This window comes from Eumetopias jubatus, unplaced genomic scaffold, assembly GCF_037043125.1.
Source record: "Eumetopias jubatus isolate StellerSeaLion01/CBP00866 unplaced genomic scaffold, mEumJub1_p1.0 scaffold_14, whole genome shotgun sequence".
Classification (NCBI taxonomy): domain Eukaryota; kingdom Metazoa; phylum Chordata; class Mammalia; order Carnivora; family Otariidae; genus Eumetopias; species Eumetopias jubatus.
This window is the reverse complement of record NW_028274820.1, coordinates 18,504,323-18,529,228: the sequence shown is the minus strand read 5'-3', so window position 1 is coordinate 18,529,228 and position 24,906 is coordinate 18,504,323. Positions and strand designations below refer to the sequence as shown.

The following is a 24,906-nucleotide window of genomic DNA, read 5'->3' as shown; positions in this document are numbered from 1 at the left end:
CCTGACCCGTAGGAATCTTCAGTGGAGATGATTAATAGAACATGGCGTTCCTCGGAGTAAGAGAGATGAGCAGACAACAAAGGTATTGCTTCATATGTATAATCGAAAGTGATCTGGTGTGAATTAGCAAAAGGCTGAGGTCAGCTGCTCCCATGGAAAGACACGATGCTTTGTCAAGTTCCTAGATCTGAGCCACTTCTCAGATCCAGAACCCAGTGACTTAAAAGAGGCCAGATCCCAATGAAGAAAGACTCTTCAACACCCTGGCAAGTGTAAACCAGGTACCCAAAGTGCCATCATGGTCCCCTTGTTAGAAGAGGGCCATATAAAGGAGAGGTAATATATGGAGTCCTGGCCTAAGTTCTTTTGGCACTGGGTTCACTGCACTTACTGAACCACCCATTGATTACTTCCTCCAATTCCTGAGTATGTAACTGGCATAGACCTGCTTAGCAGTGGACATTGACTCTTTGACCTGTGAGGTAACATAAGAGCTCTTATAGTAGGAAATGCCAGGTAAAAGCTTGTGAAATGCCCATCCGCCTCCCCACCAAACCAATACAGTAAATACAAAACAATATTGCAAATCAGCAGTATCCTCAAAGTACCACTCTCAGGGCTTGGTGGTGGTTCCCATCATATCCTCATTACGAACTTCATACAAACCTAACCAGCTGGTAGTCCTACTTGCAGCTGTTGTGCTTGCTGAAGTATCGTTACCAGAGCAGATGAACGCCACCTTCATATATGACATACAGCTACTGAAATGCAAAAATGTGTTCTTCTCCAACCCCATACAGAAGAAGGAACAGAAGCAATTCGTATTGACTTGGGGTGAGCAGCAGTGTGTATTCAGTCTTGCCCCAAGGCCATTCACATTCTCCCACTCTCTATAGCCCAAAAGGGTTTGAACCATCCAGATATTCCACAAAATAGCACACTGATTTCCTATATTAAAGGATAGTGAAGTTGGGTCCCTTAGTCCAAGGCAATGTTAGGCGGTCTCCCATAGAGAGAATCATACATTCTGTGGCCTTGGTCAGCACCACTGTCTGAGGGCTCACAGAGTATCTGATTCACCAGTGAGGGAAAACAGAATACCTCCTCAGCTCAAGGGACCCACTTCACAGCAAAAGAAATATAGCAGTGGTCATGTGACTTTGAGATCCCCTGCTCCTACACAAACCAAACTGTCCAGAAGACGCTAACCTCAGATGGGGGGTGGAACGGGGTCTCTCAAAGATGCATCAGCTTCAGCTACCTTGGGAAATGACACCCTGTGAGGTGGGACAGTGGTCTTCTGGAGGTTGTTCACTCCTTAGAGTGAAGGCCTTTATGTAATGCGGTGTCCCCAACAAGGAGAAAACATGGGTTTGGAAATCAAGTAGGAGTAGCCAAGCTCACCGTCACTGACAGTGATCACGGGAATTTGGGCTTCTTGTGCTTACAACTTTGGGCTCTGTGGGTCTCAATGTCTTGATTCTTGGGCAGGAAAAAAGAACTCCACTAAACTTAAAGCTATGGCTGCTGCATGGTTGCTTGGGCTCCTCATGCCAGAGACCAGGAGGCCTGGGAAGAAAGGACCATAACTGGAAGGGCTGAGCTATACAGTCAGGACGTGAGGCATATGCATGGCACTGAGGTGGCCCACTAAGACACCCTTGGCACTGCCCTACATGTATCCTGATGAGACCATGGAAACCAGGGGCTCAGACCCTGGAGGGATGAGGGTCTAGATCATCCTACCCAACAGAAGTGCTAGGTGAGGATGAGGGGAATCTAGAATGGGTGGCAAGGAGGGGGAAGATAGTATCAGTTACAACCTTGGGACCAACTGTCGCAGCTAAAGGCTGCAGTTTGTCCCATTAATCTCCTTTTGTAAATCTCCCCAGGAATGGTGATCAATGAGAATCCTGGAGAACCTGTGCTTGCATGGAATAAACTTAATGTAAGAAGCAAATGGGCACGGTCAGCTTCATGGGTGTGCAACACGTGTACTTGCAGAGGGTCCCACACTCAGAAGGGCCCCATGTTTGGTTTCATGCTCTGCTGTCACCATCTTGAAATAATAATTTTATCTTTGAAGTTGTTTTGTAAGTTGAAGTCTCTTGGGATAATGGAGGGCACATGTGAGCAGAAGGGATATGCCCACTATGTGCTTGCTTGCTTGCTCCCACTTGCAAATAGCTCACATGATGCCGGTGAGCATAGCATTTGAGTGGACCTATTATGCGCATGCATTCAGTGAGACTAAGAGTGCGTACAAGGTAAATGTGTTACATTTATGACCGAGTAAGCAGGGTGCTGACAGCTCCAGGAAGCCAGGCTTTCTGTTCCAACCAGAACTTGCTTTGAAAGCAGAAAGAAGGCAAAGGCATTCTAAGAAAGACATTATTCCTGTGGCTTCCCTGTATCAGCCAGCTGCTTACACCGAAGGATGCCTAGGAGGAATAAAAGATAAGGTGGCTCCTGGGTGCCCTTCTTGCAGCCCTCCCTTACTCATTAGTACACTGAAGTTAGGGAGCGTCGGCAGGACACAAACCGAGAAGTGAAATGAAAACTAAGTTGAGTTAGTTTTGTGCAGCGTTCCATTGTTCTGGGAAGAACAAGATACAGATGCAAATATGACTACAAAATACAAACTGTAATTTCAGTGATTACACAGGAGCCAAATGCTCTCATGTTTGTAGTGAAAATTGGCATCGCATGACATAAAGATGAATGGCCCAATTCATGCTAATAATTTAACTTTTTAATATTCCTTTTTGGGGCGCCTGGGTGGCTCAGTCGTTAAGCATCTGCCTTCCGCTCAGGTCATGATCCCAGGGTCCTGGGATCGAGCCCCGCATCGGGCTCCCTGCTCAGCAGGAAGGCTGCTCCTCTCTCTCTCCCACTCCCCCTGCTTGTGCTCTCTCTCTCGCTATCTCTCTCTCTGTCAAATAAATAAATAAAATCTTTAAAAAATATTCCTTTTCTTCAAGTGACATTAAAGAGCAAATAAAAAAACGACTAACAAGTCACAAGAGAGACTACAGAAGAAACTAAGAAGCTGGATATTTCAGTACCTTCAATGTTCTTTTTTCCTGATTTCTGAACAAAGGGCCGTGTTTGGGGGTCTGAGCATGCAAGGAGCTGATGCTTTCGTGCACTGCCCTTTGCTGGGCTGCTCTCTCCAGCCACCAGCTGCTGTGACTGTTGGTTGCTGTCTCACAGAGCTCCCTTCTCTTGAGAATTGTCCTTGCATGGGCGCTCCCACCAGGGAGGCCGCCTGCACCTGCCCTGGCAGCCCACAACAATGACTGACCGATGAACACAACAGGCCTGCCCTTGGGCCTCCACGGGGGACAATTCTGTTGTGCCGTTTATGCTCCCGACCTCGCTCAGGGACCAGGCCAAGGCCAGACTCCGCCCTAGACCCGTCCTTGCCTTGCTTTCCCCTCCCGGCCTCCTGCCCTTGCTCCCCATACAGGCTTCTCCTGATGAGCATCCCCCCAGTAAAGCACGTGCACCCAAATCTCTGTCATGTCTGTTTTGGGGGAACCCAACTGAAGACAGCGACTCAGCCCACACATACGCATGTATAGAAAACCGATACAAAATTCCCCCCCCAAAAATTGCCCTTGTTTTCTATTGTTCTGTTGCGCCAAGCTGGCCCAGCCAATTGATTTCATAACCCGCTTACTAAGGCAGAACCTGCACTTTGAAAATTACTGCTCTGTGGGACCCCAGAGACGGAAACAATGAACAATGTCCAGATGGCAGGGTAGGGAATGTCAGAGGAAGATAAATCTGCATTGGGCCTTCAGGGATGAGTAGAAGTTTTACAAATCAATCATACAGAGGTGGTTGTTTCAGGCAAGAGTCAGGAGAATAGTCTGTGGAAGCTCAGAGCTGAGTTTCTCGAAGTGCAGTCAGGGACCACCTGTATCAGAATCACCTTGGGGTGCTTGGCCGATTTCCTGACTGGTCCCAGATTCCCTGATTCAGCATCTTGAGGGGAAGGCTCAGAATCTGCATTCCGAATGAACTCCCCAGGCAATACTGATGCACAGTAAAATTTGAGGTTCACTGACCTGTGCCGCAGAGAGCCAGGGAGGGGGAGGAGCCACTCATCCCCCACTCTTCTCTTTCAGATGGACTCAGAATGAGAAGTCCAGAGAGTCAGAGAAGGCTCCATGGGCATGCGGTGTAGGAACAGAAACCAGAGAAAGAGCGAGGCCGCCATACTGGTGTGCATGGACCCGGGAGGAAGAACACCGGCCAGGGAAGCCTTCTCTGCTCCTCTCAGCTGGAGATGAGAATCCCTATCACATTACGTGTACCTCTTCTATGATACTCACCCGACCCGGCCACCATTAGTTGTTTGTGTACGTGGCTCATTTCCACAACAACAATCTCTAGGGCAGGTTTCATGCCTACATATTTTTGTTATTGATCCAAGCATTTCATTCACTCAAGGAGGTCTCTTATATGGAAGGAACTGGCTAAGGTGCTAGGTTCGTGAACAAGACAGCGAGCGGCTGATTTCATTTGCTTTCTAACATGCCCATCATGCATTACGCACACGGGAACACTCAGTGAGTAAAGATCCCAGTGTATGAATGAACGAACAAATGAATGGGCCTAAAATACCCCCAACTTTGGCTAATATAGTTGGATAGCTACAAGGTCCTCAGGTCTCCTTGGGCCTTCTTGAAGCCATTGGAGGTGGGGTCCTGTGGAGGGGGCATCATCCTGCACTCAGGCCAGCACTGGCCAACTCCCATGGCCTGGTTCCAGGGCATAGCCATGCACTATCCCCAGGGATATCCACATGTCCTTTTCCCTCCAATGAGGGGGAGAACCATTCCTCAGCACTGTACCTTTCCTTACTAAAAGAACAAAAAATTGTGAATTCACAATACCTGACTCTCCGACTCCAGAATCCAGCTTTCCAGAAACTTCTGTCTTGAAAGAAAGCAAGCTACTAAAGTTTTGCCCAGAGGCTCTAATTACTTTGAGCTTGTGTCCTCCTTTCGTCCATCCCATCCTTGAGGACACTGGGAGCTTATATGGCCTGAGCACTTACCCGGGCCCCACACGGTTCTGAGGGCAGTCCTGGGTTGTTCACTTACAGCAGGACAGACAACGGCCATGAAGAAATGGTTTACCTCATTCCACTCGTCAGCATGTACACTCTGCTTCTGATTGCTCTTCAGTATTATATTGCCTCTGTCAACTATGAAATCGCTCCCTTGTTGCTGGAAGTACACATCATCACATGTAGGCAAAGCTGTTGCTGATATCTTAACAAGAAAAGAAATGACAGTGTAAGCAACTGACAAAAATTCCAATTATACCACAGGGCAAGAGTTTCAGATTATCCAGTAACTTAAAGGTAATCCCGAGCCTCATTTCATAGTCTCAGAAAAGAGTTATGAAGCAGTTTACAATTTTCTGTTCCTCTGTGAAAATGGGAAATTTTTGGTAGTCTGATGAGCATGTATTTGGTTTTCTTTTTAAAGGATGTTGTGTACTGGTAAAATTTGAAACTGGGGAAACATTTATTCTTATCTATTAGTTTTATGGTATTAAAAAGAAAAAAGCACAAATGTTATGTTTTTAATGTGAAATCTCAAGAAGAAAGTTGTAGAAAATCAACAACAGACATGGTGGCAAGACAGATTGATTAGCTTATTGTCAGTCTGGCCATTCCCTAGACCAATTCCTGTCAGTTCTCACAATTTGTGGGATTTGGCCTTTCGCGTTCCCACGAGAGGTTCGAGCAGGAGAGCCAAATCCCAGCAGTCAAACTCAAAGCAGAGGAATTGCATTCATGCAGCTCCAGTTTCCTTAAAATCCTGGCCTCGCAGGCTTCTCTTTGCTACCACGTCCTCAGTGGTGACCCAGTCAAAATCTCCAATTGCTTGTTTCCAGATTGTCGCTGGACCCTGGACATGGGTGTTTCCTTGGTTGATGTTTCATTGTTGGTGTTACAAACATGATTTTTAATTTCACAGGTGCCCTGGTTGTTCGTCACGAGCGCACAAGCCCTAAGGTCAGCTGTGTGGCCTGCTTCCGGAACTCTCTTACTCTAGTGTTTACTGCTCTGATTCTCAGCCACACTCTCTGACCAGCTGCCTGACCTCTGTGATGAGGACCCATGGACAGGCTACCCTGGGGGGATTATGCCAGTTTGTCCTCTTTTTTTTCTTACCAATTGAGTTCGTGTAACACAAAATTAGAGACTGTTTTATTAATTTTATACAGTCTATTATAGAATTAGCTTTATACTATACTGTATTAAATTCTATACTATGTTAAATTCAATCAGCATTAACTTTTTGTGACCACAGATCATTTCTATAAGAAAACAGACCAGTGCTTCCCAAACCGCCTATGAATCAGCTAGGGATCTTGTTAACAGGTAGACATGATTCAATAGGTGTGAGGTGGGGTCAGAGATTCTCCAAGTGCAGTGAACTCACAGGCAATACCAATCTTGTTGGTCTATAGACATTTTGAGTTGCAAGGATATTGCCACAGACTGAATGTTTTTGTCCCTGCAAAATTCATATATAGAAGCCCAGTCCCCACGGTGATGGTATTTAAAGGGGGGGGGGCCTTTGCGAGGTGATTGGGTCATGAGGGCACATCCTCATGAATAGGATTAGCGTCCTGATGAAAGAAACCCCAGAGAGCTCCTTTGCCCCTACAACCATGTGAGGATTCAGTAAGAAGATGGCGGTCAATGAACCAGGAAGCAGGCTCTTGCCAGACATGAATCCGCTGGCGCCTTGATCTTGGACTTCCCAGTTTCTAGGACTGTAAGAAATAAATTTCTGTTGTTTATAAGCCACCCAGTCCAAGGTGCTTTTGTTATAGAAGCCTGGATAAATTAAGATACACACATATAAACACACACACCTTTTGAAGACCCACCAAGAAATCGTTGTTTTTCTTTGTTCTCAAATTAGAGTATTTAAACAACTACCATAAGTTGTGGTCTTGGATTCACATCCTTTCATGTGTCCATCATCCTTTCTCTTCTCTCTGCTTCCTATTAACTTAGGCCCTTCCTTATTCCTGCCAGACTACTGCAGACCACTCTCCCTCCATTCCAGGCCTCACTTGTACTAGACTGCACCGGCAGATCACCGAGGACAGTCTTCATCAGGTCAGTCCCTTGCTCAGAAAGCTTCAGTGAATTCTCATTGCCCAGAGAATAAAATACAGTCTCTTTAATAAGAAAATCTAATGTTCTTTTCCAATACTTCTTCCCTATATGAACTTCCTGTTCTCTGAATACACTTGCACTGTCTCTCCTCTGAGCCATTACTTATAACGTTCCTGGCTGGACTGTCTTCTCACCAAGGCCACCAACTGAAACGCTTATTGTTTTCAAGTCTCTGGCCATATTATTCTACCTATGCATTAAGCCTGTTCATAAAGGATCACTCACTCTGAAATTTTAACACAATGCATGTATCCACTCTCCTTGTCATAAGGCTCTGTGCCCATCCTGAGCCATCTATGGAAGTGTATTTGCTATAGTTAAAAATTCCTAGAGGGCAGAGACCCTAACGAATCACTTTCTATACTGCCTTTGGCCTGGAGGTCAGTGTTAGGCACTGGGTGGCACATATTGCTGGGGTAAGAACAAGCCTTATGGAACCAGATGCACCTGGGTTTCAATCCAGGGCCCACAGCCCACCAGCTGTGTGACTTTGGACAAGTTGCACAACCTCTCTAATGTTTCCCTCATCTGGAAATTAAAGATGCTGATACTTAGGTTGTTTGGAAAGTTAAAAGAAATAATGCATATAAAGGGCAAAGCACAAGGCACTAAGTAAGTGGAAATCTGTGGGGTTTAAAAAAATTATTTTTATTTTTATGTTTTTTTAAAGATTTTATTTATTTATTTGAGAGAGAGCATGAGATAGAGGGGGGGGGAGGGTCCGAGGGAGAAGCAGACTCCCTGCTGAGCAGGGAGCCCGATGCGGGACTTGATCCCAGGACTCCAGGACCATGACCTGAGCCAAAGGCAGTCACTTAACCAACTGAGCCACCCAGGCGCCCCCCAAAAATTATTTTTAAAGTAAACTCTACTCCTGACCCCAAGATCAAGAATCGCACACTCTACTGACTGAGCCAGCCCAGCGCCCCTGGAAGTTTTATCAATACCAACAGCAATAGCATAGTAAGCACACAACACGTATCTGTTAAATGAACACACAAATAATTAGTGTCTAACTTAAATCCTTTCTACTACAATCAAGGATCATGTTTTTAGTGGAGAGGAAATTATTCATGCTGTTATTTTTTAAATGTTTAACATCAATCCCACCTTGAATTTACTTTCCTTTGTCATACATATGACTTTCCAGTTTTTTAAGCAATTTTCCTGATTCTTTAAGCCTGTTCTATAGCCTTGACTTTTTTTTTTTTTTTTTTTTTGTAAAGCCTTGGAGAGAGGAGTAGGGCTTCATGTCAGACACTACTCACAGTTTGGAGCTGTAACCGCACAGGATATGATCCTACTTAATGGCTTGTCAGCACCTACCAGTGGTGCACAGGGAATAAATGTTAAGTATCAGTCCATCTACACTAGACAATTACATCTGTTTTGTGTTTTCTTATCTAAAACAATGGGACCGATTGTATTTACAGTTGTATAGGAGAGACACCACTGTGTGTCCCCTCTGCCGTGACAGTGTTAGTTACCATGTTCACAACACTTCTGACACCAATATGTGGGTTTATTCCCACACCCACCAAGTCTCTGACACCAGCTGGGTGTCTTACAACTTAATTCAGTCCTGACACCATCTCCCTGGATTTAGTGTCAGATGCCACAGGTTAAGAGCTTAGTCCCACCAGACCGCCCTGCCCCGCTTCAGAAGCCAGTAGAAAATCCAGGTTGTTACTGGTACGTCTGACCAGCCAGCTATAAACTGGGACTTGGGCTCGATAACTTGCTAGAGTCGCTGACAAAACTCAGGGGAACACTTATGTTTAGCGGTTTATTATAAAATAAAGCATACAGATAAACAGCCAGATGAAGAGATACATAGGGCATGGACCGGACTGGGACGGTTCTGGAAGTAGGAGCTTCTGGGCCCTGGATTCGGGGTGCACCACCCTCCTGGCACGTGGATGCGCTCACCAACCTGGACGCTCTCTGAACCCCATACTTTTGGAGATTTTTATGGAGGCTTTAATCACATAGGCATGATCAATCATTAACCCGATCTCTAGTCCTTCTCCCTTTCCCAGCGAATGGGAAGGGGTGGGACTGAAAATTCCAAGCTTCCAATCATGGCTGGGTCTTTCTGGTGACCAGCCCCCATCCAGAAGCCCATCAAGAGTCACCGATTAGAACAGAAGACACTCCTATCACCCAGGAAATTCCAAAGGATTTAGGAGCTCTGTGTCCAGAGCCAGGGTCAAAGACCAAATATTAGAACAAAAGATGTTCCTAGTGTTCTTATCACTCAGAAAATTACCCGGGCTTTAGGAGCTCTGTACCAAGAACCAGGGGGAGGGGCCAATATATATTTTCTATTACGTACCATAGTTACAGCCTAACTATGAATACTAATATTACTTTATTACTTTCTAAACTAATATTACCATACTTTATTACTTTCTAAACTAATATTACTATAAACTATACTTACTAAACTAATATTACTTTATTAAAGTTGTTTTTTTTTCCACTCTCCATCATAAAGACAAAATTAAAACCCATGATGAATGCGGACATAGAACTGTTTCATTTGATTCCACCCACCACGGTTGTAAGTCTAAGTAGGGACAGTAAAAGCCTCCTGCCCCCTTCCTCAATTCCAGTCAGTAAAACAGAACATTCCAAGCCTCCTAAGGGGCATTTTCATCCCTCCCACCAACAGTGTCCAGATAAAGAAGAGGTCTCAGGAAATGACTTCGTTGCTGGAAACTGGATGAGTTCCCCCGTTTTCTATCCAAATCCTGTCTTCAGAACTGACCTTCACATGCTTTCTCTCCTTGAGACGTTCACCTCGCGTTACCTTTTCCCCGTTACATTCCTGCCTGTGGCTGGCGTCACGTGCTTGAGAATGTCACAGGAGTCAAACTCGTGTTTTCTCTAACCGTTCTGCATGTATGTGTCTGCTCTGCTAACGAGACTTTTAGAAAAATATGTTTAGGGAAAAGCTCCCACAGGACTGTGACTTGTAGGAAATGAAGTAGCACGCCAAGTGACATTTGCAGTCACACACTCCAGTGAACATGGCTGCCTTCAGTGAGAACTGCTAATCTCAGATCAGCTTCAGGAGGCCAGAGAACACAGTGTCCTCGTCTGTTAGAACCTTATTCATTCACTCATTAGCAGAGGTCTGTGACATTCCTACCATGGGTCAGGAACTGTGGTAGGCACTAGGGCAACAGTGGTGAATGGGATACACAGCTATTCTTCCTTCTCATGGTTTGTAGTGTCGTGGGGAAGGCAGACAAGGAGATGCTCAATAAACACGTGCTATCTGAGGGGCACATTTAAAGAGCGAAAGTGAAATCACAACTTAATCCAATTCCCCCTTATGTGCTGGGCTCTGCGCTGGAATTGGACTACAAAGATTAAATAAAATGCAGACTCTGCCCTCAAGAATTTCTATAATCTTCAGTTCTATGATCAATTAAAGTCTACTCTGATCTGCATATGTGGGCAAAACCATTCTTTTCCAGGTACCTTACCCATGATCTCAAGGGTGTGTTATATATATATGGACTGACACGCCATCAAATCAAATCTGTAAGGAGACTAAATGAAATACGCACCAAAGGCGCAAGTCCTTGCAGTGGGGTGGCTTCCTCTGCCTCGTAGAGATAGAAATTCAAAGGAGCAAAGAAGTAGCCGGGGGCCGGTTCAGTGCAGCGGCGGCCTGTGATGTGCGGGCGGCATTCACACTGCCCATCCTTGGGTGAGCACCTGGGGAAAAACAAATCCATCATGCACAAATGTGGTGGTGGTGGTGGGGCAGGTATAAAATGAAGGCATGGGAGTGCTGAGCTCAATGCCTTCTGAGTTTGGACCCACTCTTTGAATCTATCAATCAGTTGTCTTGAGGAGGAGGTTAGGAGGCCTTGGGCTTTACGTGTCTGGTCTTGAAAAGCCAGTCCAGATCTATAAAACCCAAGTAGCCATTCTTTCCTCTGATTCTGCTCTAAAGACTGCAAACAGGAGTGTTGGACCTCTCTTTATAGGGTGGCAAAAAAGTTGGTGTTTTAGGCAGGTCAAGTCACACAAGGCATCCATTTTACCACCTCCTGGGATAGCCAGGGAGTAGAACTGTTTCTCTTTTCCTTAGGAATAGTTCAAGCAAAATAAATCAACTGAGCTGTAGTTAATGTTCCAAGATCATCGCTTTTCAACGCCCTTTGCTTGTCATGGAATAAAGCCCATGGCCGATGACTAAGAGCATATCAAAATAAAATGTGCTTTTATGTGGAAACGTGAGTGAAGACTATAGCCACAGAACTTTGTCATTCATTTGATTGACTTACATATTGGAATAAGCACCTCCAATATCACAGTCGCAGGGAGAACAGCCATGGAGGTGATCTTCCAGTTCCCAGTATCCAGCCTACAAAGAGAAACTGCTCAGCCGATTCCAGCTATGAAGAGATTTGCTGCTCTAAGTGTGCTATTAAAACCAGTACGATTCAGCTGACTCATGCCAAATAGCCACACAGCCTGGGCAATCACCCAGCCTTTCTTGCCTGCACTTGGTAACGATCTTCGAGGACACGTATCTCCCATTTCTGGGACTTGAAATGAGGGGGACAGGTGGGTTGTCTGTGGATGACTCCAAGCTCAGATGTGGTGCAAACTACTGGGTCCTCTAACAGTATCAATTCCGTCTCCCACTGGGTTACCTAAGGCCAGTCTGGGGAGAAGGTCTTTAGCTGATCTGCAACTGCTTTTGTAAAACCAATAGGTTCCCTTACCACAAAATCCCTAGGGATTTTTACCTCCACAACCCTAAAATGTTTGGGATAAGCAAACAAACAAAAAAATCAATCAAGCTGCTTTTGAGATCTTAGTTGAATATCACAGTTCAGCAGGCTCTCTTGTTTATAAATAAGTTGTTTTGGCATAATAAACTCTGTGTGAGAGTCAACTTTGCTTGAGACTTTTTTTCATCATTGCAACATCTTGACCTTTATTCAATATAAGCAGCTGGTGAGATACAAACAACTAGTTCTTAAATCTGATAACATTTACTATAAAATGCTCAAAAAAAAAAAAATGCTTCCCCCTCAGCTCTCAAGTTAACACGCTCAGACAATTAAAAAATTAAGGTCTTACTAGGCATGGCGCTCTTGTTGGAAACAGGCCTGTTAAGTATCAATATACATTTTTTTTTCATTAGCTTGGTAAAATTTTATGCCTGATTTTACTCAAAAAGATTTATTTTAAACATTAAAAGTTGACCTAACTTGTTACAAAACACAGGAAAGGAATTTTGATATTTTTCCCAAAACTAAACTTCAGTTCAGGCAAAACAACGTGCCATGACCGGCCTCACTCAGGATGTGGTTGTGAAAATTCCCCCTGGGCCGGGCGTGCTGGCATGGGGGGATGTGGGGGGCCTCCGCGCAGGTCCCAGGCACCACCGGACACAGGAGGAAGTGGGGTACCTGCCGGATGCGTGGGCTCAGCCACAATGGACGAGCCCCCACGGGGTGGCCCCTACTCATTTATTTTCCTGCATCTTTCTCCGTGTCGCCCCCACATGGCCTTGGAGTTGGCCTGGCTCACCTTCCTTCATAATTTCTAGGTCACCTGCCCTGTCTTAGAGAGCTCTCTCTTTGTTGACTGGCTTTCTTTCCCCACCTCCTGTGCCCCATCCTCATATGTTTTCAGTAAAATGACTTAAAATATTACCACAAAACTATGTTGTAATAGGCATATGTTTCTTATTTATCAGCTACATTTCTTCAGACACATCAAGGTCACTGTTCTTTTATTAGGTTCAGCTTTTTTTTTTTTTTTTCTTTCTTGCTAAAATGTCACGGTGGGCTGCCAAGACGGGAGAACAAAGGGACGAGTTGGATTTGAACTCCCTAATTGCATGACACACTTCTTATGGTGTAAAAAAAGGTTTTCTTTGACTAATTTTAGGCATACGTGCTCATATGTTTAGTGGAGTCTGTGAAAAATCCAGGAGTTTATTTCCCACAGGAATCTACAATACATGTAATCCTGTGGTTTGGGGGTTTTATTTATTTTTTTTAATGAGCTCATCCAAAATATTTTTTAGGCAAGGAGTGGTAGGGGTGATAAAGGGACTGTATGCAAGAGACAGAAGAAAAGTCTCCGTGATCTGGTGGGCGGAGAGAGGGGCGGAGATAAATCGTCACATTCTACTGCTTGGCACTTTCGGGAGAACAGTGGCATACATAACACTTCTGACATCAGTGCCTGGATGGGTTCAGGCCAATTTGGTAAAAGTTGGTGTGCTGGCGAATGTCTAACAGCCGGCTCTCTCTAGAAGGGTGGGGGCTGATTTCTAGTGTTTGCGCGTTTCTGTAGCATATACAGCCTTTCCCAGGGAGGCCTGAAATACATCAGGACAAGGAAAGCAATGAACAAGACCGGGTCTCTTCTGGGCAATGGCAGCAGAAATCGGAGCGACGACTTACAAGGGCAATCCTAGGCAAATACCTACGGTGCATTCTTCACAGTGTGGTCCCGTGGCGAACGGCTGGCACAAGCATCGCCCTGTGTCCACGTCACAGGCTGAGAGGGGCAGACTCCCCCAGGGGTTACAGTCGCAGGCTGAAAGCACGGCAAACACAATTATTCTCATTTTTATTGACCCCACTCTTGTCCTGAAGAGCTCACACAGAGCAAAATGACGTGGCCTCAAGAATACAGAGCCGCCAGCCCTGCCTAGTATCTGGTCCGCCTGGTCGCACGATTACTGTAGTGCGTGCCACCCCACCCACGAAAGCCAGGCCCAGACACTTCCAGAGGCCCCGTGTGGTTCTGTCGGATGGCACTTAGGAGGAGACAAAGGAAAAGAAGTTGTGCAAGCGGGCGCAGCTGGGACAGTCACCCTGAGTGATGCCGCGGCGGGGGGGGGGGGGGTCAGCTCGCTTGATGAGCAAGGGTTTCTGAGGCTCGTGGTTGTTAGCGATGGCTCCTTTTCTGGCAGATGCATCTAATGTTTCTCTCTCTCTTCTCTCTTCTTACCGCCTTGTTACGTTTTCTTTTCATTGTCTCCCTCCTCTTTCTCTGCCACGCACAGGCATCCCTGAGTTCTGCCTTTGTTGTGAAGGCTAAGAAATTTGCTAAGAGCAAGATACACGTTTCCCCTGCAGGAAAAACCACTGCTCGCGGAAACAACCCAAATGTCCATCGAATGATGAATGGATAGGCCGGTCATATGTGGAGTATCCACAACAATGGAATGTTGTTAAGCCATAAAAAGGAATGAAACATTGACACACACTGCAACATGGACGAACCTTGAAAACATGATGCTAAGGGAAAGAAGCCAGTCACAAAGGACCACATATTGGATGATTTCATTCGCATGAAATGTCCACAATGGGCAAATCTACAGAGACAGAAAGCGGACTCATGCTTGCCCAGGGCTGGGGGAATGGGGGTTGGGGAGGTGGTAGCTAAAGGCCATGGGGCTTCTTTACTTTTCTTAAGGTAAAATACATGTGACATAAAATTTACCATTTTAAATACACCCACACTGTTTTGCAACTCATCTCCAGCACTCGTCCATCATTTTGCAAAACTGAAACTCTATGCCCTTAAACACCATCTCCACCCCTTCCGTCCTCCCCCAAGCCCTTGGCAACCACTACTTTGTGCTTCCATGGACTTGACTGCTTGAGGTACCTCATGGAAGTGGACTGATCATACAGTAGTTGTCCTTTTGTGACTGGCTTATTTCACTGAGCCGAACCTCCTCAAAGTCCGTCCATACTGTTGTATGTGTCAGAGCTTCCTTTTTAAGGCTGAAGAATGTTCTGTTGTATGTATATGCCACGTTTTGCTTGCCCACTCATCTATGGCTGGACACTTGGATCGCTTCTACTTTTTGGCTATTGTGAATAATGCTGCTATATGAACAAGAGTGTACACATCTCTCCCATCTTTTGGGTAGAGAGCCAGAAGTAGGCTATAGGGTTTCTTTCGGGGTAATGAAAATGTTCTAAAATTGATTATAGTGGTGGTAACACAACTCTGAATAGACTAGAAATCACTGAATTGTACTTCAAAGGGTGAATTTTATGGTATGTGAATTATATCTCACTGAAACTGTTACAAAAGAAAAAAATACCCCACAACATTTGGCCTATTCTGGGAAGGCATCAGGTCAATTCTGAGCCAGGGGAAACACTTGGGTGTGATGGGGATTGGCTTGACGATAAAATTCACTATCCTGGAATTTAATGTTGCCATTAAACTCCAGAAGAATGTAGGATTCTGCATGCTGTTCTCTAAACATGCAAATAATCTACAGTTCCTTATATGAGCAAAGACATAGAGCATGACACTGTGACCAAAGGGAAATTATTCCCCCAGGATTCCCTGGGGAATCTGCAGCTCTATGAGACCGCAGGCAACTCTAAATTTCTGTGATCCCGGGGCCAAGGGTCTCCCCATTTGGCCCCAGAAAACTCTGAGGTTCTTCCTATTTCCCCACAACCTCTCCCTTGGCTCTTTAATTTTTTTCTTCTCTTTGTCACAGAATATAGGACCAAATCCAGGAGGGGTATGAGAAGAAAGGGGAAAAGTAATTTTAAAGAAGGAAAAAGAAAAGAAACAACCACTTGAAGATTGCTTAAGAAGTCCTCAATCTATGCATAAATGCGTAATGTAATTTAACGGATTTGTATAAGAGAGTCCAAGTCCAGACCATTTTTCTAAAGGTTTCGCAACTTGGCATTAAATTTCTTGGCATTTTCCCATGTTTGCCCCAGTGAGGAAACGTGAGCGCCCCCTGCTGGTCCCTTATGATAATCTCAGCTAACCACCAAGAGAAAAATCACCAATTTACTAAAATTTGTGGGAGGTTTGTTTGCATCACTTTAGAAAACCCAGAGGCTGGCAATACCTTGGATGTTTACAATGACCGAATTTTAGGGCTGAAAGAGACAGCCCCAAGCTTTAAAACGCATCCGGGCTGGTGGACCGCCGCTGCCGACTTACGCTGACAACCCGCGGGGTCCGCGGCGCTCAGCCCGTGGTGGTTGGGCTTGCACTGGTCGCACTTGGCTCCTTCCACGTTCTCCTTGCACAAGCACTGGCCGGCCACAGTCCCCAAAGCAGGATCAGAGTGGCTCACACACATGCCACCCGATGAGGTCCCGTCTGGGTCACATTCACAAGCTGGGGACACAGACACGCATTATCTTAGTTAATTGCAAATTGCGGGAAACCTGAGATATAAACATAGCATTTTACTCACGTTATAACTATTTTATTTTGTTTAAATAATTAACTACGTTTAAACAACTAGACCAGTGGGCGAAGGCTGTTCAGAAATGTCTCCCAGATCTCCGGCTTTGGAAAATGCTGAACGATCCCATACATACATATGTGTATGCATATATGTATATATATATATATTTAAGGCTTTTAAGTGATTCTAAAGTAAGAGGATCAGAGGAAGACTGCTCTTATGAAAATTGGGTGTGAAGAGTACATTGATTAGTTTGCAGGGTGATGAAGACATTTTGGAGCTAGGTAGAGATGCTGATCGTACAACTTTGTGCTACTAAATTGTTGTTCATTTTAAAGTGGTTAATTTTATGTTATGTCAATTTCACCTCAATGAAAGAAAGATTAAAAGAAGAAAATAAGACTCCAAAGGTGAGAATGAAGTCTAGAGGCAAGTAAGCATGGGATGCTGTAATGAAATACACAATATATATACTTATATATATTACTTATATATTTATATATATTTATATACATATTTATATATTATTAATATATTAATTACATATATTATTTATGTATACATAAATACACAAATATACATATATATGTATATATAATCGAGGGTCATGAGAGAGTAAGAGAAAAAAACATATCTACCAAATCTCTGAAATCTGGTTAAGAAAGTAAGTCTGCCCTTCCCCATCACAGAAAATAAGGATAAATGCTAGCATTCTCTTTAATTCGTCCTGGAAGAAGCACCTTCAAGAAAGAAAGAGGGAGAATAGCAAGAAGGGTTTATATCACCGTTTCCTTTTTGGAAATCTGCGGGCACAGCAAAAGCTGGGATGAAGAGATTCTGCAAAATGAGATGGTCGCCTATCGCAAAGGAGCAACAAAAGCACCACCCCACCCCCACCCCCTTTTCTGTTCAGCAGAAACTTGAAGGCTGTGGAAAAGGATGCTGATCGCACGACTAATTCCAGACGGGAGAAGTGATAAAAGGCAGAGAGTGATCTGACCATAAGGAAGAGCTCTCTGACAGTTAGAGCTGCCAGTAGAGCAGTGACCCCCCCCAGTTTTGAGGGGTAGTGTCCAGGAGAGGTTGGAACAGCAGTTGATGTAGCTTTGGTAGAGAGGACAAGTCTGCAGGTAGATAATCAGATGACCACCGGCGTCTCTCGTAGCCTCGTGGGGCTGGGTTTCCAAGGGATGCCACTTTTAAGGAATGCAATAAAGATTTTAAAAAATGAATATCCTGATTCTAAGAAATAATTATATTCACATTCATACAGTTTTACTTTGGAGGAATAAAAACAAACCCCTTCAATCTAAAGCCATGTTATGTATGTTTATATAACACCCATTCAGGTTAGTGAGTTTGGTGGAAAAAACCTAGTCATTTGGGGTATTGAAGCAAATATGTGGTTTGTCTGACAGAATCTTTAGATTTTCAACTGTTATTGGATTGTGACTGGTAATAAAATCTTATTACGGAAAAACAGCATTTGGTTCTGTTTAGTCTGGGGAAAACCAGAAGAAGCCCAATAAAATTTCTCGGCATCACACAACTTAACTCCAGCAAACTCACATTATCAGTGGTTGAATCTACCAAATCTTTGTGTCTTTTCCTGTATCACATTTGACTGTGTTTTAATCACAGAAGACTTAAAATTGGTCATCCCTTAGGCCTGGAATCTGATTATGTAAATATTTAGGCTCAAACAAGGACAATTCAGAGAAAATTTATGTGAGACTGCTGGTCAGTCTTAATAAATGTCATTTGTACACACATAATCCCACACACATAAACATGTGTTTAGGGAAACTGGGGAGTCTCATGGAAGTTGTTTTACAAGCTCCTCATTTGCCTTTCCTTACAAAAAAACAAAACAGCTCCTTGTTTATAAAGAACGACTTCTTAATGTCATGTCTGGGTACTAGTTTTCTTAGTTTCCTTCAGAAGTGCCATCATTAATTCTAAGCAGTTTTTTTTAAAAGATTTTATTTATTTATTTGAGTGAGAGAGCGAGCAAGAGCAAGTGAGAGCACAGCAGGGGGAGGGGCTGAGGGAGAAGCCCACTCGTTGTTGAGCAGGGAGCCTGGGATCATGACCTAAGCTGAAGGTAGACGCTTAGCTTACTGAGCCACCCAGGTGCCCCAATACTAAGTGGTTTTTAAGGAACAAGACTTTGGTTGATGTGACTATCTGGCTTAGTTACTTCTAGTCTCTTCCCAGATTCCTAGATTATCTGTTTCAAAACATTATTATTTCCCCCTGATTCTACGTAAGAGAGCAATTTCTTCTTCTTTTATAAATGAATAGAGTTTAAAATATTAATAAAATGTGTGCGTGTGTGTGTGTGTAAGGCAGTGGGGGTGGATTATAGATTCTGGTAAAAAAGATGTAGGACACTTAGGACACTGATTTAAAGAAATGTTTTTTCTAAGAATTCAGTTCTTTGTATCAATTTTAAACAGGTCATGTAAGGGAAAATGTTATGCAGTCAGGTACCTACTAAGTTATCTTTCCTTATAACATTTTTAAATTTAAATTCAATTAATTAACATATATTATGGTTTCAGAGGTACAGGCCTGTAATTCATCAGTCTTATATAATATCCAATGCTCATTACATCACATGCCCTCCTTAATGTCCATCACCCAGTTACCCCATCCCTCCACCCCCCACTAAGTAATCTGAAAAAAAACTTCATTTATGCTTTTCCTACATTGTGAGGATTTAAAGTTTGAAATCTAGGATGTTGTATACATTCAGGTGGCTATGAATTACTTCTGTATATGACTTTATTTTATGTGTTATATAAAGTTTGAAGTTGTAGTTTTATAGCAAACCCCTCCCCCCAAAATAATAAGATATTGATGATATCGCCTAAGAAGCAGGATTTCTGGGTCTTGGGAGAGGCAACTTTCCACAGGCCCTGGGCATCCAAACGTTTTTTGCTGAGTATGGCAACAATGCAAGGCCCTGACTGCTCTTCACCAGGGCCATTTCTCAAGGTTGTGTTTTCAGCAAGCTACCTTGAGGGATGAGGTAACTTCTTCCCCTGGACAAAGAACAGGCATGCTTCCCCTTGCTATAAAAGCAATGAATCCCCCAAGCTCAGTGTTCCTTGGCTGTGGCATAAACTCATTAGGTATGCGGGATCCACCTGGCATCCTTTGAATTGCCCCATGGGACTCAGGGCTTAGGGACATGGGAACATACACCAATACAAGCATCTTGTTGCTTGTTGTGTCATGGGTAATGAAGTCCTTTGTCTTTCACCCAGGGGTTTCAGGTCTTCCGCCAGCATCCATGAAACAGCAACAAGCTCCTTGTCAGTCTGCTAGTAGAGTAAAACCTCAGACCCAGGAAATGGCACGTGGTATTGGAAATCAAATTGGAGTATTTATCTATGCAGTAATCGACAGCAGTGCTGGGATTGGAGTGAGACAAGCAAGGTGCCTAGGGTGTAAAACTTAAGGAGGTGCTCACTGCCAGGTTAGTGCAAATGGCAGGTGTCAACCCCATGCTTACGTCACTCAGAGAGAGACAGAGAGACCTTCCTGAAGTGTTGGGACCTGGGTGCTTGGCTTGTCTCGCTCTAGTCTCATTCTTGCAGGGACGTTCAAATGAAAATAATGATGAGATAACTTTTCATTAGCAAAAATTGAAGTGTGACAAAACCCGGGGTTGGCCAAGACACAGAGCAATGGGAATGCTGGCATGCTGCTGGTGCGGGTGTTAACTGGTACCCCCACTTAGGGAACAAAGCAGTGTCATGTAATCGACTTGACAAAGTTCATACCCTATGGTCCAGTAATTCCACTTCTCCGTATGGGTCTTAGGGGCAGGATTCGTGCATGTGCACAAGGCCACATATACAAGAATTTTTTTGAAGCATCAAAAGAAAAATGGCCAAATAGGTTTTGTCATACTTAGAGGAAGAAAGAGTGCTATACATATATTACATACAGATATTAAAACTGGAGACTGAGGGCTGCCTGATATGGACAAATTTCAAAAATATAATGTTGAACAAAATAATGAAGGACACATACAGTGGGATACCATTTATCTGAAATTTGAAAAAATGCCAACATATATTGTTTGTATACAAGAACCTATGAAAGTGTAAAAGCTGGCATTGCAATGATAATTGCCAAATATGTGAGTTTATCCCCAGGAAAGAGGGTAACAAATGGGTCAAGTGTGCGCCTGGGTCCCCAGCAGCGTCCGTAGTGCTTATTAAGGTCCTGATAAATGATAGCATAAGATATGTTTTGACATGGCTGCGGGTGGGCATAAGGGTGCTTATTATATTATTCTCTATTATTTGTATATGCATAACATATTCTATTTTTAAAAGTTGAGATTAAGGACAAAATGAAAGATTTTTAAAGATTAAAAAAAAATAAAAGAAGCAAGGTGGGGTGCCTGGGTGGCTCAGTCAGGTAAGCCACCGACTCTTGGTTTCAGCTCAGGTCATGGGTCATGAGATTGAGCCAAGCATCGGGCTCCATGCTCAGCACGGAGTCTGCTTAAGACTCTCTCCCTCTCCCTCTGCCCCTCCTGCTCGGGTTCTCTCTCTCTCTAACGTAAATAAATGAATCTTAAAAAGCTGCAGCAGCAGCAAGGTAATGTTAGCTTATCAGCAAAACTGAATTGTCTACAGCCAGACAAATGTTGCAGCCAATTTCACTATGGATCTTCCTCGACTTCCTCGACATCATAAGCCGAAAATTTCTTCGAAAATATATTTACTACATCTAACCGACCAAACATCATGGCTTAGTCTAGCCTGCCTTAGCAGTGCTGACAACACTCACACTGGCTGACAGTTGGGCAAAATCATCCGACACACAGCCTGTTGTATAACGGAGCGTTGCCTGTCTCGTGTAATCTACTGACTACCGTACTGAAAGCGACAGAGTGGCTGTGTGGGAACAGAATGGCTGTGGGCAGTTTATTGGCTGCGGACCCTCCTGACCAGCGGCACTGACTGGGAGCTGCCCCGCCCAGCATGGGGAGAGAGGGTCGTCCCCTTTCCGCTAGGCTGGGGAAAGATCCAAGTTCAAAATCCCAAGTACGTTTCTACGGAATACCTGTTGCGCCGGCACGGTGGAGCCAGCCGGCCCCGGTAAGCCGGGCGACTGCGGTCGGCTACTTGCCCCCGCTGACCTCCAGCACACCCGGGTGTCTGCAGCTTCCTCTGAAACCACGCGCCCACCGCTGGCTCAATCCAGCATAGTTTCCTCATTCACCAGGGGCTAACAGTACGGACCCGGATCATTCCGCCCAAACTGGGCTGAGAACCGAAGCTCTTGGAGCTGCAGAGCTTTGGCGAGCCCCACCCCCACCCCCCGGCCCCTAACCCCGGCGCTCTGGGCATGCTGCGCAACCGAGCGGGGGGCTGGCGGTGCAAGGGAGGCCTCTCCGTCAGCCTCTGCTCACACGCATGGGACAGATAGGCCCGCGGCCGGGGACTCACGGATGCACGCGTGAGGATCGGACATGGCCTTGAGCGCGTCCCTGTAGAAGAGGGGTCTGCAGCGGTCACAGTGCTGCCCCTCGGTGTGGTGGCGGCAGTCCTCGCACACGCCCCCGCTGCGGCCGCCGCTCCGCACGTACGCCATCATGTCGAAGTGACAGCGGTCAGCGTGGCTGTTGCAGCGACAAGCTGAGGAAGGAGACGGGCTATGAGAGATTGGCTGAGGTCTGGGGGACACCGAGCAGCTGGGCCGCGCCAATCACCGCAGCCCTCCTGCCTCTCCATCTCCCGCCACTACCCCGCCTTGTTAGAGATACACCAAGTATGCACAGATCAGTTTTTTTTTAAAGATTGTATTTATTTGAGAGAGTGAGCACTGGAGTACAAGCTGCGGGGAGAGGCGGGGTGGGGGGGCGGGGAGAGGCGGGGTGGGGGGCCGGGGAGAGGCGGGGTGGGGGGCCGGGGAGAAGCGTACTCCCCGCTGAGCAAGGAGCCAGATGGGGGACTCAATCCCAGGACCCTGAGCCCAAGCAGACCCTTAACCCACTGAGCCCCGGTGGCGCCCCCAGGACACACAGATTAAAACAGGTGCTTTCACTAGTGGGTATTTACCCTAAAGATACAAATGTAGGGACCCGAAGGGGTACGTGCACCCTGATGTTTATAGCAGCAATGTCCACAATAGCCAAGCTGTGGAAAGAGCCAAGATGCCCATCGACAGATGAAGGGCTAAAGAAGATGTGGTCCATATACACAATGGAATATTATGCAGCCATCAAAAGGAATGAGATCCTGCCATTTGCAACAACGTGGATGGAACTGGAGGTTGTTATGCTGAGTGAAATAAGTCAATCACAGAAAGACATGTATCATATGACCTCACTGATATGAGGAATTCTTAATCTCAGGAAACAAACTGAGGGTTGCTGGAGTGGGGGTGGGGTGGGAGGGATGGGGTGGCTGGGTGATAGACATTGGGGAGGGTATGTGCTATGGTGAGCGCTGCAAATTGTGCAAGACTGTTGAATCACAGATCCATACCTCTGAAACAAATAATGCAATATATGTTAGGAAAAAAAAGAAGAAGATAGCAGGAGGGGAAGAATGAAGGGGGTAAATCGGAGGGGGAGACGAACCATGAGAGACGATGGACTCTGAAAAACAAACTGAGGGTTCTAGAGGGGAGGGGGGTGGGGGGATGGGTTAGCCTGGTGATGGGTATTAAAGAGGGCACGTTCTGCATGGAGCACTGGGTGTTATGCACAAACAATGAATCATGGAACACTACATCACAAACTAATGATGTAATGTATGGTGATTAACATAACAATAAAAAATTTAAAGAAAAAAACCCAGGTGCTTTCAAAGGATCTTCCTAGTGCTCTGATTCTGCTCATATTCTCTGTAAAATGTGCTCCCTGTGTTTAATATTTGTGTTTTTTTTATATCAAATAAACAAAAGTAAATCATTTGGGTGATCCAGAAGGCCTAGGGTGCACCTTGTTTTCCAGTAAAGAATACTTTTACTGACTCAGGCTTTGTAAACTTGAATTTTTATATCCCATGTTCTGTGGGTCCAGAGATCCTCAGATAAGATGTCCAAGCTGGGCCCCCACCTGCTTCTCCACCTCCATGGGCAGAAGAGCTGGAAGGGCGGATATAGGTCACTCTCATCCCATCTGGGGCTCAGCCAGAGCAACAGAGGGAAAGGACTTTGTCTTAGTGGTAAAGTCTGTGCTGTGTGCCTTGCTGGGGTTTCCCTGTAAATAGCAAAATCTCAGGCTCTGTTTTGCTGGGTCTGCCCGCTGTGACTCTCATGGATGGGACATTTTCATGAGAACTCTTCCCTCACATCCTAACCCCCCTTCCCCGTCGGGGAAAAGAAACTGAGTAACAAGTTTGTATGGAAGTTCATCAAAATTCAGAGGCCATGAACACCTTACAAGAAAACCCTCTACCTTATTAGCCTATTTTATAAAAAATACAATAGCCTGTCAGACTCGGTCCTTGTCCTCATCTCTCCTGACATATGTGTTTAAGATCCAGTTCATGAGGGGCGCCTGGGTGGCTCAGTCAGTTAAGCATCTGCCTTCGGCTCAGGTCATGATTCTGGGGCCCTAGGATCGAGCCCCATATCGTGCTCCTTGCTCAGCAGGAAGCCTGCTTCTCCCTCTCCCCCTGCTGCTCCCCCTGCTTGTGCTCTCTCTCTGTCAAATAAATAAAATCTTAAAAAAAAAAAAAAGATCCAGTTCATGGAATGTATGAGTATTCAGGAAAACGGTAGGGATCTCTGTACCAAACCTGGTATTCACCAGATCCTGGACCAGCCCTGTCCCCACTGATAGTACCGTGACATGGCTCTGCCCCTCCTCCGGAAAGTGACCACATGACGTGCATGTTGTTTCAGTGTGTAAATTAATGTTCATGTTTGGTGTGAAGACTTGAGAAGTTGGAGGTCATGGGAAACATCAGGATATCCCACAGCCAGAGCCGGAGCCACAGGTCCATTACCCCTGTCACCTGCAGCCCCACTGAAATGAACTCAGTGGTCTTTGAGGCGGTGCAGAGCACACTGGGTCCAGGCTGAGGATGTTCCCCGCGTACCTCTGCACGTGCTGTCCTGGTGGCCTGCTCCTGGCCTCCACGGAGCGTCATGGAAGAAGTCCCTGCACCTCTCACAGTTCGGGCCGTCTGTATGGTGCTGACAGACGCAGCGACTGTGAACCTGCGTGGTGTGGAAAGGGGACTTTGCTTGGAGGATGCTGGGGTTCATTACGTGGAAAGTGAACTAGCAGGTCGGGCGCCTCTCAGTGTTCCTGGCTAGTGACGGCACCAACCTTGACTAGCTTTTGTTATTTGCTTAACCAGCCCTAAAATTTTGAAAAAATTTAAGGTGTTTGGGACACACATTTTTTGGCATTTCTGAGTTCTGCTTTTAAGACAACATATTGCAGCCCGCAGCACAAGGAGAGACAGAATGGGGA

The 24,906-nt window shown here is 45.3% G+C and overlaps 1 protein-coding gene across 2 annotated transcripts in view; it reads right to left on the bottom strand.

Annotated features, from left to right (window-relative positions):
• The window catches only part of LAMB4 (laminin subunit beta 4), a 97,805-nt gene that overhangs the window by 51,815 nt on the left and 21,084 nt on the right, over positions 1-24,906 (bottom strand). Inside the window, exons 8-14 of one of the 2 annotated variants that reach the window (XM_088018271.1) lie at positions 24,527-24,647; positions 21,923-22,111; positions 16,196-16,375; positions 13,689-13,798; positions 11,521-11,600; positions 10,795-10,945; positions 5,151-5,285 (exon numbers count right to left, since the gene is read on the bottom strand). In XM_088018271.1, coding sequence (XP_087874397.1) covers positions 5,151-5,285; positions 10,795-10,945; positions 11,521-11,600; positions 13,689-13,798; positions 16,196-16,375; positions 21,923-22,111; positions 24,527-24,647 — 966 coding nt within the window. The remainder of the gene's footprint in view (positions 1-5,150; positions 5,286-10,794; positions 10,946-11,520; positions 11,601-13,688; positions 13,799-16,195; positions 16,376-21,922; positions 22,112-24,526; positions 24,648-24,906) is intronic. The other variant, XM_028094521.2, reaches the window with a different exon arrangement.